The 19455-nt window shown below is 36.7% G+C and overlaps 2 protein-coding genes and 1 long non-coding RNA gene across 5 annotated transcripts; 1 reads left to right on the forward strand and 2 right to left on the reverse strand.

Annotated features, from left to right (window-relative positions):
* Positions 1 to 363: 363 nt before the first annotated feature.
* On the reverse strand, positions 364 to 16378 carry gpr135 (G protein-coupled receptor 135). 3 transcript variants are annotated; one of them, XM_077538572.1, is made up of 3 exons: positions 16073 to 16378; positions 15466 to 15609; positions 364 to 7620 (listed from the first exon to the last, which is right to left on the reverse strand). In XM_077538572.1, exons 2-3 carry the CDS (start codon positions 15570 to 15572, stop codon positions 6291 to 6293), a joined length of 1437 nt encoding a protein of 478 aa, XP_077394698.1. In that variant the 5' UTR covers positions 15573 to 15609; positions 16073 to 16378; the 3' UTR covers positions 364 to 6290. The 3 variants fall into 3 exon arrangements, with proteins under 3 accessions (XP_077394698.1, XP_077394699.1, XP_077394696.1); XM_077538573.1 differs by having other exon boundaries at positions 364 to 7309; positions 7409 to 7620; positions 15466 to 16378; XM_077538570.1 differs by having other exon boundaries at positions 15466 to 16378.
* On the reverse strand, positions 8824 to 10932 carry LOC144031434 (uncharacterized). The gene is made up of 5 exons (XM_077538574.1): positions 10193 to 10932; positions 10007 to 10053; positions 9865 to 9915; positions 9754 to 9787; positions 8824 to 9676 (listed from the first exon to the last, which is right to left on the reverse strand). Exons 1-5 carry the CDS (start codon positions 10269 to 10271, stop codon positions 9381 to 9383), a joined length of 507 nt encoding a protein of 168 aa, XP_077394700.1. The 5' UTR covers positions 10272 to 10932; the 3' UTR covers positions 8824 to 9380.
* A 495-nt stretch (positions 16379 to 16873) lies between the features above and the next one.
* Positions 16874 to 18069, forward strand: LOC144032233 (uncharacterized). The gene is made up of 3 exons (XR_013287733.1): positions 16874 to 17018; positions 17101 to 17250; positions 17332 to 18069. It is a non-coding gene; the product is annotated as an uncharacterized LOC144032233 (long non-coding RNA).
* Positions 18070 to 19455: the final 1386 nt, after the last annotated feature.

Consider the following 19455-nt stretch of genomic DNA (forward strand, 5'->3'; position numbering starts at 1 on the left):
ATTTGCTAGTGTTATGTGTTACATTCGTGCTCCTTGCCTTTTGCAAGTGTTTTTTGTTATATTCTTGCTCCTTGCCTTTTGCAAGTGTTTTCTGTTACCTTCGGGTTCCTTGCTGTGTGCAAGTGTTTTTTGTGATTCTCGTTACCTTGCCTGCGAGCAAGATTTGCTTCTTCGGTTAAACCAAAGAATAAATCGAAATTGTTTTCCTCCTCTGAGCCTGCATTTCTGGGATCTGTTTTTCATCGACTCGGCTGAGTCGTCACAACAAGAAACCTGATTTTATGCTACATTCTGGTGACTGCCAAATCATTAAAGCTTCCATTATCTGTATATGGAAAAGAGGCAACGGCAATATCCTTGAAGTTTGAAGTTTGAAGTTTATTGAACATATGCACATATACACGTATAATTATATAAACACAAAGTTAAAAGTAAAAAAAATAAAATAAAATAAAATAAAAGAAACATCCAATAAATATCTATGTATATGTTCAAGGGAGTAGGAAGAAGTTGAAAACTTATCCAGTCCTACCCCTTATTCTTCATATCCTATCACTTATTTATAATAAATTACATTTTTAATAAAAGAAAATATAATGCTACTCGTATAAAAAAATAAATTAAAAATAGAAATAAAAATACACTAGTAACACACATATATACAAATTTCATTACACTCATATTAATACATCAAAGAAAAATAAGTAAATGAATAAATCATTTCTACAATCTTCTTAACTTATATCTGATTTAAATAATAATATTGAATTTTACTTTTAAACATTCTTTTAAATTCAACAAGTGAATTACATCTTTTCAGTTCGGTTCCCAAGTTATTCCACAAATTAACTCCTTTAACGGAGACACACCTTTGCTTAATATTTGTTCTTGTTTTGGGTTTTTTGTATACACTTGTACCCCTTATATCATAAGGACAGTTTCTAATTTCAAACAACTTTTGAGTACTGTGGCAGAGTAGATTATTGTATACTTTATACATTATTTGTGCTATTTTAAACTCAACCAAGTCATAAAATTTCATTGTATTTAATTTAATAAATAGTGGATGTGTTGATTCTGTATATTTTGATCTATTAATAATCCTTATGGCTCTTTTTTGCAATTTAAAAACAGTGTCAGTATTTGTTTTATATGTGTTTCCCCAAATTTCCACACAATAGGTCAAATATGGTAATAATAATGTATTATATAATGTATATAGTGAATTCATGTTCAGGACCTCCTTGGTTTTATAGAGTATCCCTATGATTTTTGACATTTTCCTTTTAACATTTTCTATGTGTGGTTTCCAACATAATTTATCATCAATAACTACTCCAAGGAATTTATTTTCATACACCCTTTCTATTTCAATTAAATTCACCCTAATTTTAACTTGATGAGTGATTGGTCTAGTACCGAAAACTATGAACTTGGTTTTATTTAAATTTAATGATAATTTATTCATATCAAACCAATTTTTTATTGTACTTAATTCATACTCCACAGTAGTCAGAAGCTGCTTCAAGTTGTCTCCAGAACAGTAGAAAGTTGTATCATCCGCAAACAAGACACTCTTGAGTATTTTCGAGACACAACAGATATCATTCATATACAATATAAATAATTTAGGGCCCAGCACAGACCCCTGAGGAACTCCATGAGTAATCTTCAATTGTTTTGAATTTGTATTTTTAAACTGCACATACTGATATCTATCATCCAAATAACTTTTTATCCATTTATATGCTAAGCCTCTTATACCATATTTCACTAATTTATTCATTAATATAGAATGGTCTATGGTGTCAAATGCTTTCTTTAGATCCATAAATATCCCAACAGTAAATTTTTTATTGTCTATGTTGGTAGCTATTTCCTCTACAAGTTCCATGACTGCCATTGAGGTGGTCCGTTTTTCTCTAAAACCGTACTGATATTCATTCAAAATCTTATGTTTCTCAATAAAATTATCCAGTCTATATAAAAATAATTTTTCTAGAATTTTTGAGAACTGTGGCAACAATGATATTGGTCTATAATTACTAAATATATGTCTATCACCACTTTTGTAAATAGGAATTACTTTTGCTATTTTCATTTTTGATGGAAATATACCAGTTTGGAAAGACAAATTACAAATATATGTAAAAGGTTTTACAACATATTCTATAATACTTTTTACCAGTGTCATATCAATATTAAAATAGTCGGTAGACTTTTTATTTTTTAATGTTTTTACAACATTTAATACTTCAATATCATTAACACCATTTAAAAACATAGTGGATGAATTATTTACAACGTACTTATCTATTTCATGTTTATTTCTTGTCTCTGGAATTTCATTTGCCAAATTTCTACCCACATTAACTAAATATTCATTGAAGTTATTGACTATGTCTGAAATTTTATCAATTACACTGTTTTTATCTTTTATAAAATATTCTGGATAATTTATTTTTTTAGATCTATTTTTAATTACATCATTTAGTATTTTCCATATTTCTTGCATATTGTTTTTATTCTGCTCTAGTAATGCATGGTAATGATCTTTCTTCCTTATACGTATAATATTTAATAATTTATTTTTATAGGTCTTATACTTTGTTTCAGATTCCATAGTTCTTGTTTTAAGAAATCTTTTATATAAAATATTTTTCTTTTTACATGCATTTTCTATCCCCTTTGTCATCCATACCTTATTTGGACCTTTATACTTCCTTTTAATTTGAACTATTGGACAGTGTTTATTGTATAAAAAGTTAAATGTTGACTGGAATTCACTATATGCAGTGTTAGGATCGTTTTTTGAATAGACTTCAGACCAGTTATGCTTTTCTAGGTCCAGCTTAAAGGCAGCCATGGACCTAGGTGTTGTTAATCTTTTTTCAATTGTGTAAGTTGACGGCTTCATAATTTTTTTTTCAAAATAATCATGAAGAACTGCAAAGACCGGAAGATGATCACTTATATCATTAATAAGGAGTCCACTTTCTATTTTAAAATCTATTTTATTTATAAATATATTATCTATTAGTGTAGCTGTATCAATTGTTATTCTACTTGGTTTCGTAATGACAGGGAATAAACTGTTACTATACATCATATTTATAAAGTCGGTTGTTTTCTGGTGTCCATTAGGATTTAACAGGTCAATGTTAAAATCACCACACATTATTCGCGTTTTTTTATCATTTGTATAACTAAGAATTTCTGCTAGTTTATCGTTAAATGTGTCAAGACATGACCCAGGTGTCCTATATATACAACTTATAATTACATTTGGTACATTTTTCATGTGTACCTCAATTGTCACACATTCCATTACGTTATCCATGGCAGTTGTCAGATGTTCAACTTTACTACATTTAAAAACCTTATCAACATAAATTGCAACACCTCCTCCTCTTCTGTTTTCCCTATTCATGGTAAACAGTTCATATCCTTCCATCTCAATATCATTTATTATCTCATTTTCAAGCCATGTCTCTGATATGGCTATTACATGGAATTTGTTAATTTTACGCAAGCATTCTTTAATTTCTGCAACATTTTTATGTAGACTTCTACTATTAAAATGTATAATTGAGAGTGCATAACAATCATTATCTATATTTACATTTAGTTGTTCATTTGTATAATACTCACAAACGATATCATAATTGTTGCTACCAAAAAATGTATCTGGGTCAAGGGTATTTTCTAAATCAGATATCTTATATTCCGTATAATCAAATATTTTAAGGTTATTTCCCTTTGTGTACAAATTTGCCATTTTGGCATTTTGTAGATCTTAGTCAGGTATACTATACCCAGCATACTATATATTCTTTCAGTTTATTAGTGAGTTGCGTTGGTCTTGATGTCTTGATGTGCTTGTTCGAGGGTGAATTATCAGTTTGTCGTATCTTATGTAGGCAATCTCTCCTCTCTCTCGTGCTTCTTTCATTTTTGGTATGAGTTCTTTCCGTTTTTTCCTAACAGTGTCAGTAAAGTCCTCGTTAATGTATATTTTTGTACCCTTGAGATTTTTTGCTTTTTGTAGGATTTTTGTTTTGTCTTTGTGTTTTTCAACTGTAACAGCTATTGACCTTGGTCTGTTCTTCCCAATATCAGGTTTGCCTTTGCGATGTACCTGCTCCAATTCTATCGTCTCCTTCATCTGTAGCTTCTCCTTAAACATCTTCATCACTTTCGCTTCGGTGTCTGTCCATGTTTCTCCCGGTGTTTCTTCTATTCCTTCTATAATCAGATTATTTCTCTTTGACTGTCCTTCCAGGTATTCCATTTTTTCATTTAGAATGTGTAAACTGTCACGTATCTTATAGATTTCTGTTTGCGTAGTTTTACTGTTTTCCGTGTTTTGAATTTGAGTCATTAACTCATTTGCTCCCAAAAACGTATAAATATGTTATATTTTAAATGTTTTAAGCGTCCCAAAGACATATTTATACGTTTTTAATGTTTTTTTTTTTTTTAATGCTAGCGCATACAGAAGGCTTTGATGCAGCCTCTCAACTGCAGAGAATGGGTGAAGTAATGGTAGGAATGAAATGGCCAGCAGGTGGCAGCAAGGTATAAGAGATCAGCCAGGGCCATGTTGAAAACAAGCTGATTTCCTACAATTCTAAAAGAATTTGTGAATAATGATGGAATTTAACTATATTCTAATGCTAATTGCTGCAAAACGGAAAGAGACAGAAATATTTTTTTTCCTGATGAAAGAAGAGACTATTCTTTCTTTGGTAGATTCCATGTTTTTATAGCAATATTGCACAATATTCTGTGGGCCTTGCAAAATCAGTCAAAATCCAGTAAAACAGTCGGGAGCGATGGTGAAAATGGCTGGGAGTGAATGAGTTAAATAATGGCAAAAGCAGAGCATATAGTTCAAAACAAAAATGGTGTTAATCTGCGTCACACAATTTCTGGTTTACTGTACATTTTGAATTCAGTAATTTTTAAAAATACAATAATAATTATAATAAGAAGTAGAATAATCTGATCTAGAAGATGAAATCAATTAGAACAGTTCTATTATTCAACAAGTAGATTTAAAATACAAATGTTTAAAATTCACAATGAAAAAAAAAACTGACAAAGCTTTTAACAATTATATACAGTGGTACCTCTACTTACGAAATTAATTGGTTCTGGAAGAAAGCTCTTCAGTAGAATTTTTTTTGTACGTAGAAACGCATTTACCATGTTAATGCCCTAATCCGTTCCAAGCCTCCCAAAATTCAGACATAAATGTTTTATAAAGCATAAAAATGCATCAAAACATGTAACAAATACATGTTACAATAAGATTATTGCACAATAAATGAGAGTTGTGCATAATGTAAAAAACAAAGAATAAAGATTAAAAATGGTCATTTACCTTTTTAACTGCTGTCCTCTTCATTTTTTGCCCTCTTTGATTCATGTTTTCTCTTGTGTTTTTGCCTTGTGTTTTTGCCTGGTGTTTTGTAAAGAACTGATCCAATGATGTTCGTTTTTTTAACAATCTTGTTTATTTGTATTTAATTTAGTTATTTATTTTTATTTATCGCTCACTCACTCACGGTTACGTAAGCTGTACATCATCTCCCGAAGGCAAGCCCCCTTTTTGTTCTTTTTTTTTGTTTGTTTTTTTTTAAACAATCCTTCGAAAATGTCCAAGCCAAACATCATCATAGTGAGCGATCGCCCGAATGGTGAACACTTTTTCTGGGTGATTCTTTTCAATAAATTCCGAAAATTGATGGAAAATTCAGGTAAGGCGAGGCATCTTTCTCTAAAAAGGCCCGTCTCGTCGCAATTAAAAACTTAGTGTGCAACTTAGCCTTCATCAATCACCAATTGTTTGAATTTATGCACAAATTCGTCGGCCGTTAGTTAATACATTTATGTAAAACTATCTAAACACCTCATGGCCCGAGGGGCGAATGACGAAGACGCTACATAGACACATTCTATTCTGTATCTATGGTCACATACGGTACAGGTCCCTCTTAGCCAATAAGATGCCAGGAAGATGCCAGTAATAGCCAATGGTAGAGCAGCTGTAAGTATGTTGCATTCAGGAAACTCTGGGAGCTGCGAGTAGCAGCCCATACTGTAGTTTTTAACCTTTCGTATCCTGAAACTTCTTTCGTAACAAAAGGCAATATTTTCCTGTTGAGGTGTTTCGTAACTTGAAAATTTTGTATGAAGGGATGTTCGTAAGTAGAGGTACCACTGCATATATAAAAAAACAACTTTAAACAATAAAAAATGAACAAACAAAACAGACCATTTTTAAGTCACAGGCTGGTGTCAGCTGTCTTGGTGATTGGTGCGCTGACAAAGTTGGGGAGTGTTGTGGTTTCTGATTGGGCATCCCTGCAGAAAAACACTGCAGGGTTTTTACAGGCCCACATTGCACCTTCTCCCTCTGTTCCTTTTCCTGGACTTGAATTTGACAGTCTGCTGTTATTATTCACTCCCACTCGACTCACGTAACGGTCCCTTATCCTCTCGACTTGATAAAGGCGAATCTCTCTGGTTTGGGTGCGGTTAGACAAGTATGCCGCTATATTTCGAGTCCGATAGCCCTCTTCTCTCCTCCGTCCAAGTAACATTGATATATTGGGGTTTCTCAATGCGTAGATGAGGGGGTTGATGGCTCCATTTGTCCAAGCGAGCCAGATGGCAAGCGTGTCCATCACAGGGCTGAAAGTGTAGTCCCCTAATGCGGTGATCAAGCCCATTAAACAATATGGGCCCCAACAAAAAATGATCAAAACAATCATAATAAGAACTGTGGTGGCTGTGCGCATTTCACTGTAGAATCGTAGCAGGTAAGCGTATGTGGTCACTGGCCTGACTCGTATTTCAGAGAGACGAACTGTCTTACAGATGTTGTAATGGCAGAAACACATAAGAGCAAAGGGCAGTAAAAAACACACAACAATAAGAGAAATGCTATACGCCGCACCGAGATGTGAGGTCCCAGAGTGGAAAACATACATACAGTGGTAGAAACCTTGCTTATGGACTCGGGTTGAGTTTTGCATGAGGACATACCATGGAAGAGAGAACACAACTGCACTTAACCACACACCTATCAACAACTTCGTGGCTTTCTGTCGCCCAATTTTAGCACGCGGCTGTCTGACGATGGCATAGTACCTGTCAAAGGAAATTAAAGTCATAGTCAGGGTAGAGATGATGCCAAAGCACGTGTTGAAAAAGCCATTAGCCACGCAGAAACGTTCCCCAAACATCCAGACGCCTTCCTTACTGAAGAGCATGACAAAGGAGAACGGCAGACATAGGACGGCTGTGAGGAAGTCGGACAGCGACAGAGACATGATGAATGCATTGGTAACTGTCCGGAGCTGTCTGTGTTTGATAATGACAATTAGGACTGCAAAATTACCAAGACTGGAGAGGAGGAAGATGGAGAGGAGAACTAGGGCCTGAGCTGCCACCAAAATGCCCTTCAGGACTGTGTTTGCCTCAGCAGCGCTCAGTACTAAGTGGGTCGATGCCTCGTGGCCTCCTTGCACTCTGAACGGGGTAATATTTACACTCCTTGATAGTGTGACCTCTGCGGTGGTGTTCACTAGGTTGGTTACTGTAGAGACAAACCTACAAAAAAAAAAGAAAAGAAATCCGAATAAGTCATCTGTATGAAAGACATTTCCAACCTGTCAGGACTGGGATATAACACTATACAAGGCAAACAGATCGACAGAGGACGCCGTCAACACAGCACTGCACACAGCGCTGGCCCACCTGGAGAAACAAGGTAACTACGTCCGCCTTCTTTTTTTTAGATTACAGTTCAGCATTCGACACCATCCTGCCATATGGTTTAGTGAGGAAACTGCTGAACTTCGGTCTACCGCACTCCACGTGCCTCTGGATTAAGGACTTTTTAACACAACGTTTACAAAGGGTCAGGATTGGCCCCCACACCTCTGCACCCCTCACACTCAGCACCGGCTCCCCTCAAGGCTGTGTGCTGAGCCCCCTTCTTTTCACCTTCTCCACGTCAGACTTCTCCCCCATCCACAACAGCAACACCTTCATTAAGTATGCGGATGACACCACAGTGGTAGGCTGTATCACAGGAAGTGATGAATCCGCTTACCGGGATGAGGTACAACAGCTGACTGTGTGGTGTAGAGACAACAACTTGCTCCTGAACACAACCAAAACAAAGGAGCTCCTCATAGATTTTAGGAACAATAAAACCGACATTCAGCCTATTCTCATCGGTGGGACCTGTGTGGAAAGGGTCAGTGACTTCTGTTTCCTGGGAGTCCGCATTGAGGAAAAACGGACCTGGAATAAGAATACTGCACAGGTGGTTAAGAAGGCACAAAAAAAGACTCCACTTACTGAGAATTCTGCCAGCAAATAGTGAAAATCAGTGTATGATTGACAGCCATGGAAATGCGTTAAATGCGAAAAAAAATATTTACTCATGGTCCGTCCCCACTTTGCACGTCATTTTCACCTCCATAATAATAACCAAATTAAAGCATTGAAAATAGCTTGAAAACAAATACTATGTCACTCTTAAACTTGACTCTGTATAGTGTTGCGAAACTGCTTCTGTCTCTTTCTATGGAAGGTGTGTGGCGTAACTGTCACCTCTATTTAACGTCGAAATGTATTTTAAAGGCCCAGTCTGTCGGTTCCACTCAGGAAAATGCACTTTTTAAATACAGGATTTAAACAAACAAACTACTTCTCAATTTACAAATGTGGGCTTCTCTTAATTTCTGGTGGTGATTTTGTTCTAAACCCCCACCCCCCCCAGCCTGTATTTTGCCATGTTTTGTAAACAGCAGGACGGTTCTGTGGAAAGACAGTGTTTACACTCCTCCAGCCAATTGCAGAGCGGGGGGTGTCGCAAACGGGGCCGGGCGAACCTGTCGGCTGCGTGAGGTCACTTCCGCGACAATTTGAAAGCCCGCACGGATTATTAGCTCTTTGACTGCCAGCCATTTTCGGAAAAGGTAACCCCATAGTGCCAGCTGATTTACAGAATTTTACCGATCTTTCAAGCTCCACAGAAAATGTTGTGTTAGGACTATGGAAACGCGGATACTACCAAATGAAAGATTGAAGTCTCATCTTTCATCTAAAAAAAACGTTTGTTTCTACCTTATTCGGATCTTCAGTAATCAACAATCGAAAACAGCTTCGTTTCACCCAAATCCTCTATTTTCTTCCAAAATACGGAGAAATCAAGCTTTTTGTGAAACAATGTTATTTCATGCACTCTAGTGAATTTGGCACTTTTTTTTTTGCATGAGTGATTCTACAAACACCTAAACTTCTATAAAACACTACCCCAACAATAAAAAAAAATTTTTGATTGCAAAATAACAGTTTATTTACATGCAACAGTAGCAATCCGAAAAAACAATTTGGAAAACTCTTTGCAAACTATTTACATGTGCGCAACAGTTTTTGTCAGTCTGCTTCTGCATGGACTGATTTGCGTAGAGGTTGGTATGATGAACGATGTGCTGGAGAAGTTCATCCGTGATGAAGAGCTCCAGGATGTCAGCTGGCAGGTGGGAATTCAGCTCTGCTGCAGCATCCCTTGGTCCTGGTTTTGCAGCAAAGGGGAAGATGGTTGGCTGCCAGCCGAATTCATCAACTTCATGCCAGCCAGAATCTTTGGGATCTGCAAATATACATTTCAATATCATATTATTTTAGAGCAGTGTGATGCAATGTGTGTGTGTGTGTGCATATGTTTACCTTTTTTTCTTGGGTGTATTGGTTGATGCACATTCTGTAAATTATAGAAGACGTTTACCATCAAATATTTTATTAGTGCTGTGGAGAATCTTTTTTTTTTTTTCTTTTTACCTTTGTTCTGCTCACTGTGAGAAGGGTCACTTTGGGCCCGATGAGTAGGAGCTGAAAGAAACATACAATTACAATACAATCGGAAGACTTTCCTTTTATTGTTGCGGTGTATTGAAAACGTTTTTTTTTTTTTTTTTTTTACCTTTCTTTGTCGTAGAACCAGCGGTCGGACGTTGCTGTGAGCACGATCTATAAAATATACATTCACGTTTTTATAGGTAATAGATGTTTTAGTGTATATCAGCACATTTACACAGGCTGCTAGCAGATCGCCCGAAAAGTTAGGAAAGTAATCTTACTAGCAATCTCTTAGCATGTTAGCGCTTACCTTCACGTTCTTTGGAAGACTGTCCAAGACTGTCTTGCATCGGACCCATAGTAGTCGTCATCGTCCGATGAAACGTCATCTGTGCAGACGTGCTCGGTTATGCACCACTTTTCTCCGGTGTTAGCATCGCTAGCCGGTGGGGCTTTAGGACGTTATTAGCATCGCTAGCCGGTGGGGCCTTAGGACGTGGTCGAAACGGCCGCGTCACCGCTTCAACTATGACTTAACCGCGTCATCACTGTGCTCTTGAGCACTGGTCGATGCTTTTGAGCTTTGAAAATAAGGATCAAGCGTGAGCTGCTTGCCATCTGTAGCCTTTTTTGACTCCCTTAGCCAAGTTAGCCATTCGCTCCCCCACAACACTCAAGCTCAGCCTCTCTCCTTCTACTGTTGTCTCCTACCCGATCTTGTCCAAAAGACTCATCACAGCCATCTAGTGGCCAGGAATACCCATTATAGTAACCCGATCGGCTTGATACTTGGAGCACAGCTGCCCAAGGCTTTCCTCCACCCGTTTCCATAAAAAAACATAGTAGACGTCAATTGACGTCTATGGCGGCCTATCCTAGGATTATACTGAACGTTTTTAAACGTTTATGGCGGTCAAAGAGTTAGAAGCTTACATGTGTGAATGAGTGAGTGAAAAAAACAAATCTGTGCGTGCTTTCAAATTGCCGCGGGAGTGACGTCACGCAGCCGGCAAATTCGCACGGCCCCGTTTGCGACACGCCACCCCCCGCTCTGCGATTGGCTGGAGGGGTGTAAACACTGTCTTTCCACAGAAATGTCCCGCTGTTTTACAAAACAAACACAAATATTTATCGCTTTGAAAATCATGTATTGGGATACATATGACATTTTCACTTGCTGTTGACTGAAAATGATATCACAGTTGCTAAAGGCACACTCAGGTAACAACCAATCACAGCTCAACGTAAAAAAACAAACAAACAATGAGCCGGGATTGTTTTGTTTTTTAGCAATTGTGATGTTATTTTCAGTCGACAGCAAGTGACAAAATGACTAACCCCTGAGATGGATTAAAACGGAGGGCTTTTGATGCTAAATTCATGTTCCACGAACACAATATTTAGACTAGTGACGTTTCATATTATTGTAAATATTTTTTTTCGGCTGAATTCCACATAAAGCTGACTATTTAAAGATTTGACCCACATCCTATTCCAGCGCCCTCAACGTTACATTATAAGAATAAAACTACATTCCCTAACTTAATTTATGTTTTGTCAAAACTTGCACAACATAATGTGAAATGAACCTTGTAGCTTCTGCAAATATTTATCAGTAAGAAAGTGAAAATGGAGCAAAATGTTAATATTGAATTTGCATATCAATTTACCATGTGTGCCCCTTAATTTTCTTCCAGCGCTCATTAAATTTTAATTAAGGGGCTACTGTTCTCCTAGTAAAAAAATTTTAGTCTGGTCTGGAGCCCTGGGTTCGGGTACTGGTCTGCAAGAGAACAATTGCCAAATATTGGCCAATTTGCAGATGATTTATTTATTTTTTATTAAACCAATGTTAAAAGTAGGGCCCGACCGATTAAATGATTTTGGCCTTGAAGTTTGAAGTTTGAAGTTTATTGAACATATGCATATATACACGTATAATTATATAAACACATAAAGTTAAAAATAAAAAATAAAATAAAAGAAACATCCAATAAATATCTATGTATATGTTCAAGGGAGTAGGAAGAAGTTGAAAACTTATCCAGTCCTACCCCTTATTCTTCATATCCTATCACTTATTTATAATAAATTACATTTTTAATAAAAGAAAATATAATGCTACTCGTATAAAAAAATAAAATAAATAGAAAAATAAAAATACACAATAGTAACACACATATATACAAATTTCATTACACTCATATTAATACATCAAAGAAAAATAAGTAAATGAATAAATCATTTCTACAATCTTCTTAACTCATATCTGATTTAAATAATAATATTGAACTTTACTTTTAAACATTCTTTTAAATTCAACAAGTGAATTACATCTTTTCAGTTCAGTTCCCAAGTTATTCCACAAATTAACTCCTTTAACGGAGACACACCTTTGCTTAATATTTGTTCTTGTTTTGGGTTTTTTGTATACACTTGTACCCCTTATCTCATAAGGACAGTTTCTAATTTCAAACAACTTTTGAGTACTGTGGCAGAGTAGATTATTGTATACTTTATACATTATTTGTGCTATTTTAAACTCAACCAAGTCATAAAATTTCATTGTATTTAATTTAATAAATAGTGGATGTGTTGATTCTGTATATTTTGATCTATTAATAATCCTTATGGCTCTTTTTTGCAATTTAAAAACAGTGTCGGTATTTGTTTTATATGTGTTTCCCCAAATTTCCACACAATAGGTCAAATATGGTAATAATAATGTATTATATAATGTATATAGTGAATTCATGTTCAGGACCTCCTTGGTTTTATAGAGTATCCCTATGATTTTTGACATTTTCCTTTTAACATTTTCTATGTGTGGTTTCCAACATAATTTATCATCAATAACTACTCCAAGGAATTTATTTTCATACACCCTTTCTATTTCAATTAAATTCACCATAATTTTAACTTGATGAGTGATTGGTCTAGTACCGAAAACTATGAACTTGGTTTTATTTAAATTTAATGATAATTTATTCATATCAAACCAATTTTTTATTGTACTTAATTCATACTCCACAGTAGTCAGAAGCTGCTTCAAGTTGTCTCCAGAACAGTAGAAAGTTGTATCATCCGCAAACAAGACACTCTTGAGTATTGTCGAGACACAACAGATATCATTCATATACAATATAAATAATTTAGGGCCCAGCACAGACCCCTGAGGAACTCCATGAGTAATCTTCAATTGTTTTGAATTTGTATTTTTAAACTGCACATACTGATATCTATCATCCAAATAACTTTTTATCCATTTATATGTTAAGCCTCTTATACCATATTTCACTAATTTATTCATTAATATAGAATGGTCTATGGTGTCAAATGCTTTCTTTAGATCCATAAATATCCCAACAGTAAATTTTTTATTGTCTATGTTGGTAGCTATTGCCTCTACAAGTTCCATGACTGCCATTGAGGTGGTCCGTTTTTCTCTAAAACCGTACTGATATTCACTCAAAATCTTATGTTTCTCAATAAAATTATCCAGTCTATATAAAAATAATTTTTCTAGAATTTTTGAGAACTGTGGCAACAATGATATTGGTCTATAATTACTAAATATATGTCTATCACCACTTTTGTAAATAGGAATTACTTTTGCTATTTTCATTTTTGATGGAAATATACCAGTTTGGAAAGACAAATTACAAATATATGTAAAAGGTTTTACAACATATTCTATAATACTTTTTACCAGTGTCATATCAATATTAAAATAGTCGGTAGACTTTTTATTTTTTAATGTTTTTACAACATTTAATACTTCAATATCATTAACACCATTTAGGAACATAGTGGATGAATTATTTACAACGTACTTATCTATTTCATGTTTATTTCTTGTCTCTGGAATTTCATTTGCCAAATTACTACCCACATTAACTAAATATTCATTGAAGTTATTGACTATGTCTGAAATTTTATCAATTACACTGTTTTTATCTTTTATAAAATATTCTGGATAATTTATTTTTTTAGATCTATTTTTAATTACATCATTTAGTATTTTCCATATTTCTTGCATATTGTTTTTATTCTGCTCTAGTAATGCATGGTAATGATCTTTCTTCCTTATACGTATAATATTTAATAATTTATTTTTATAGGTCTTATACTTTGTTTCAGATTCCATAGTTCTTGTTTTAAGAAATCTTTTATATAAAATATTTTTCTTTTTACATGCATTTTCTATCCCCTTTGTCATCCATACCTTATTTGGACCTTTATACTTCCTTTTAATTTGAACTATAGGACAGTGTTTATTGTATAAAAAGTTAATTGTTGACTGGAATTCACTATATGCAGTGTTAGGATCGTTTTTTGAATAGACCTCAGACCAGTTATGCTTTTCTAGGTCCAGCTTAAAGGCAGCCATGGACCTAGGTGTTGTTAATCTTTTTTCAATTGTGTAAGTTGACGGCTTCATAATTTTTTTTTCAAAATAATCATGAAGAACTGCAAAGACCGGAAGATGATCACTTATATCATTAATAAGGAGTCCACTTTCTATTTTAAAATCTATTTTATTTATAAATATATTATCTATTAATGCCTTCAAACATCAGCCAAAACAATCGGCCAATTGGACCAAATGGCCGATTATTTTCCCCTGAAAACGTTATCCAAGAAAACCAAAGTTTCCAACGATGTAAAAGTACCCTGAATGCATCTTTTGCCTGCGTAGCATTAGCAACTAGCTAGTGGGTAGCATATGTTATTCTGGTTATTCTGTTGTCCCTAGGCGTCCTTTAAGCTGTTTAATGACACTGTCGTTAGAGTTAACTGTAAAACTAAATACACAACATTAAGAATTACATCCACTGTACATATATTTAAATACAAAACATGCTTGGTTTTTAAAACATCAACAGCCTAGCGCTAACAGGAAGTTAGCAAATGCTAACTGGAAGTTAGAGATGACAATACTCAAAGGCACAAATTCTTTCCAATGTGCAAAAGACTAGCTAAATTAACAAAATTGAATCGCAACTTTCTTCTGTACACACTTAAGTGTGGTGTACACCATGGATGCACGGCACCACACTGCCCCCAAGAGGCCAAAACGCACAGGAACAGTCAGTATTTGTTCTTACTGTTTTTTTAAGTGGCAACCATTTAAAAGGAATTGGGGAAGTGGTTAATTTTATGAATTATACATATAATCGGCAAATTAATCAGTAATCAGTACGATAATCGTATCGGCATTGGCCTAAAAAAAAAAAAAGCATATCGGTCGGGCTCTAGTTACAAAAGGCTATAATTGACCTTTATAATCAGGCCAGAAGATCAATCTATCAGGCCTTATATATTACAGTATAAGTTGTAGAGTCGACCTTTACTCAAATCAACTTGTCTGTGTGCAATCAAGGGCTGCTAAACTACCCATCAGATCAACTGCTTTGTAGCTAACACCCTTTCAACAGCTAAGCTGTAATTCATGTCAACTCGGGTGACTAGAGCACAACACCATAAGGACTTGGCTCAAGTATTCACACCGGGCCTAAGCATGCTAATCAGAGTTGGGAATTTTTGAAATAACAGACAAAGCTCAGCAGGTGAAGGAATTACCTTGAAACATCGGTGTTCAGTTGGTTGGCGGTGCTCAAAACTGACATGTCAGTGGTGGTGTTGCTGCCACTGCTTCCCCACGGGGCAGTACTCGCGGCTGATTCCATTGATGAGGCTCGAAAACACAGTAACGTGTGCCCATCCCTTCATGCAGTCACAGTCATTGTCCTCAGCAAAATCAACAACGATCCTCTTCATCCATTAGTAATTTTTTACTTACATAGAGTTTAATCAAATGTTACGCATCTAAAGCAATAATTTAAAAGGATGTGTGGCCTTGTGAGGAAAATCAATGAGTTCAAAGCTCCAGAAATTTGACCATTGTTTATTTGTCACATGGATTTCCAGTGAGCATTTTGCTGTTACTTCTAAGGATTGAAATGTCATTAACCGAGGCTGTGATTGATGTAGCTTTCCAACTCATTTTTTTCATCCTCAGAATCAAGGCATCTTGTAGGTCTAATTTTTTTGGTTTCTGTTTCTGATATGTCCCTTTGTAGCAAACGTTGCATTTATCCACTGACTGCACTGTTTGTTTTGACATGTATTACATTACAGAAACCATTTCCCTTGTCATGAACATACTAGTGTTGTACTCTTCGTTTACCTCAATGACAATCACAGGTTCATGTATTCCATCCGGGGCTAAGCGCTTTCTCTCCGCTCTCCCGCTTCGTGGTGACAATTGAAGCTCAACGCGTCTTTTTCTGATGTGTTGCGAACCCAACAGACTACAAAGAATACAATCCAGCAAGGTAGCGACACATCTGACGCTCTGTATCCCCAAAATGGCCTCAATAAACATGAATTGTCCATTCTGCGAGTGTTCATTTTTCCGTCGAGTATTAAAAATCGGTTTCGATCCTTTGGCTGCTGTTTTATTGGAAATCCCAACGTATTCTCTCTCTCTCTCTCTCTCTCTCTCTCTCTCTCTCTCTCTCTCTCTCTCTCTCTCTCTCTCTCTCTCTCTCTCTCTCTCTCTCTCTCCCACGCCTTCTTTCTGAACACGTTCGCATCCTTGGTGACGTTTAGTGAGTTGCCATGGTAACGGTACTGCCACAGCGTGCGTGTTCATCCTAATCATTGATCATTGTCTAGCAAAACGTATTTAGCGCTGAAACTGAAGTACTTGTGAAAAACATACTGTTTGAACTTGAATGCCTTTCTACGTCTCCGTAGAAAATATGTAATTTAAATAAAAACGTCCATAATGCAAGCCAAAATGTCAAAGGGAAGTAGTCAAGCATGCGTTCACGTCACCATGCAGACAGACTTCAAAGTAAAATTCACCAAGGTTGTTGCTTCGTTGTCGATGTATTATTTTGGTCACCTTTATTTTGAAATTTGCCTAGCATAGGCGCCGTGTTTGCGGCTTCCCTGACATGTCTTAATAATTGCGCTGTGAAAGGTCAGCCAGCTCAGCTCGCACGCACACACACACACGCACAGGATACTCAAAAACCCCTCCCTCCCCACATAAGATGCGTCCAGCGAGAATGGGGGGCCAAAACAGGGGGTCACCAGCGCCCATGCGCACCATCTTTGTTGAAAAAGTATGATTTCTCAGTTTATACTTTTATACTTCAAACATATGCATAACGACCAAATATTATGTATTTTGTTTCTACATTGCAGGATGCTGCTGCTGCTGTTAAAGTCATTTTGTGGAGGGAGGCGACGATGAAATGGATACAAGTGGGAGGATATTACCAGTTCAGTTGTCTGGAAGGCAAATCTTCGGATTATGGGTGGGCACTCCACACAACCGACTGCAGCGAAATCAAAGTGAGTATATAACAATTTTGAAGGTATTTTGTTCGTAGATTCATGCAAGATATTAGGAGGCTATGTGTTTCTAATTAACAGGAAAGCATCGCCGAATATGCAGTGACACTTATTGGTCTAGATCAAAGAGAGGAAGACATGAGTCATCACAGAGGACGGCGCAAATTACACGATCCCATTGGAAATCTGGAAGAAGACATTTGCAAAGGAGCCAAGCATCCCAGAACAAGGCCTCTGAATAAAAATTGAAATGCTAGAGGACAGGGTGGTTAAAATTAGTGCTTTAGATGCTGAATAGGTGTCTTTCACACACAACACATGCACGCACAACACCCCCACACCCCCACACACACAATGCATCACCATTTATTTTCATAACTTCTGAATATATATATATATATATATATATATATATATATATATATACATCCATCCATTTTCTTGACCGCTTATTCCTCACAAGGGTCGCGGGGGCTGCTGGCACCTATCTCAGCTGGCTCTGGGCAGTAGGCGGGGGACACCCTGGACTGGTTGCCAACCAATCGCAGGGCACACAGAGACGAACAACCATCCACACACACGCAGGGACAATTCGGAGCGCCCAAATAACCTGCCATGCATGTCTTTGGAATGTGGGAGGAGACCGGAGTACCCGGAGAAGACTCACGCGGGCACGGGGAGAACATCCAGCCTGGACTCGAACCGGAGACCTCAGAACTGGGAAGTGGACGTGCTAACCACTCGACTACCGTGCCGCCCTCTCTCTCTCTCTATCTATCTATCTATCTATCTATCTATCTATCTATCTATCTATCTATCTCTCTCTCTCTCTCTCTCTCTCTATATATATATATATATATATATATATATATATATATATATATATATATATATATATACACACAGTGGAACCTCTACTTACGAAAGTCTCTTCATACGAAATTTTCGAGTTACGAAACGCCTCAACGGGAAAATATTGCTTCTTGTTACGAAAGAAATTTCTAGATACGAAAGGTAAAAATGCATTACCGAACGCAACATACTTTAGGCTATGGCTATTTCCTACCATAGGTACCAATGAGCGTAAATACTAGATCGGTGTTTGTGCATCGTTCTGGCATCCCATTGGCTAAGAGGAACCTTCTACCATAGGTATGAGCGTATACTAGATCGGTGTTTGTGCATGTTTCTGGCACCCCATTGGCTTAGAGGAACCTCTACCATAGGTATCTATGAGCGTATACTAGTGTAACAACTATGGCCTCTGGCCCAATCCACCCTCTAATTTTTTTTTAAGTTTGCTTCTTCTAAAGCAAATTCTCTGCAGTCGCATAAATATTCCACTGCCCAGACAGGATCTAAGCTTGGGTAGCTCTGCAGGTGGTCACCCAACCACCAACAAAGCTCTTTTGAAGCCGCTGACCAGGTGACAAAGGAATTTATGCGTCTGCCGAAGGAGTGTATTCAAGCCCGTCTTCTCGGAGCCCGAACAAATGGCTCCAATGATTTGGAATACACAAACGACTGATCAAAGGAATGTTTATGAAGTTTCTCATCAACCAGGGGGGACTCTCTGGCGCCACTATTCCAAACGGGCACTCCTGGAACGTCTAGATGGAGCAACAACACCGTCAAGTGGTGAAACTTGGAACTATCCTTAGTGACATTTCATATAAGTAACGCATTTTACACATTTATACCATGATAATTCTTGACAGATAACTGAACTAAGAATGATTTATGTATGTCTTTGTGTGTATGAACATCCTATTTCATTTGTACTCCATAAAGAATGAAAGATAATCAATATCTTTCAGTTCAGTCAGATTAGACAAGTAGAAGTTACCTCACAAGTTAGTTTATGATGCATTAATTACGATGTGTGTTAAACGGGTTGTGTGGGAAAACTGATTTGCCAGACTGACCAAATTTAATGCCAAATTATTAATCCCTTTAATAATTTTTTTCTAAAGTCTGCGCGAGCAAACAGAAGGGTGTGCCACCACCTACTGAAGCCCCGCCCATAGACTTTAAAAGGACGAGAAGACCCCTCGCTCACCCTCTTGCTTCCAAGCTCTTCCAAAACTCTCTTCCACGACCTGCAAGTGTCCCAGCCTGCTCGAACTCTTTGTTCCAAGGAACTCGCCAACCACGTGGCCTTTTCTTTTCTGGCAGCAACCGTTGCCGAGAGCAGACACTCGCTCC

The sequence above is a fragment of the Festucalex cinctus genome, chromosome 12, assembly GCF_051991245.1.
Source record: "Festucalex cinctus isolate MCC-2025b chromosome 12, RoL_Fcin_1.0, whole genome shotgun sequence".
NCBI classification, from domain to species: domain Eukaryota; kingdom Metazoa; phylum Chordata; class Actinopteri; order Syngnathiformes; family Syngnathidae; genus Festucalex; species Festucalex cinctus.

Coding starts and splice junctions, on each gene's coding strand:
- LOC144031434 (XM_077538574.1), bottom strand. CDS start 10,271: ATGACGTTTCATCGGACGATGACGACTACTATGGGTCCGATGCAAGAC. Junction 9,788..9,864: donor TCACAGTGAGCAGAACAAAG/GTAAAAAGAAAA, acceptor TATAATTTACAG/AATGTGCATCAACCAATACA. Junction 9,677..9,753: donor AATACACCCAAGAAAAAAAG/GTAAACATATGC, acceptor GTATATTTGCAG/ATCCCAAAGATTCTGGCTGG.
- gpr135 (XM_077538572.1), bottom strand. CDS start 15,572: ATGGAATCAGCCGCGAGTACTGCCCCGTGGGGAAGCAGTGGCAGCAAC. Junction 7,621..15,465: donor CTGAACACCGATGTTTCAAG/GTAATTCCTTCA, acceptor TTTTTTTTGTAG/GTTTGTCTCTACAGTAACCA.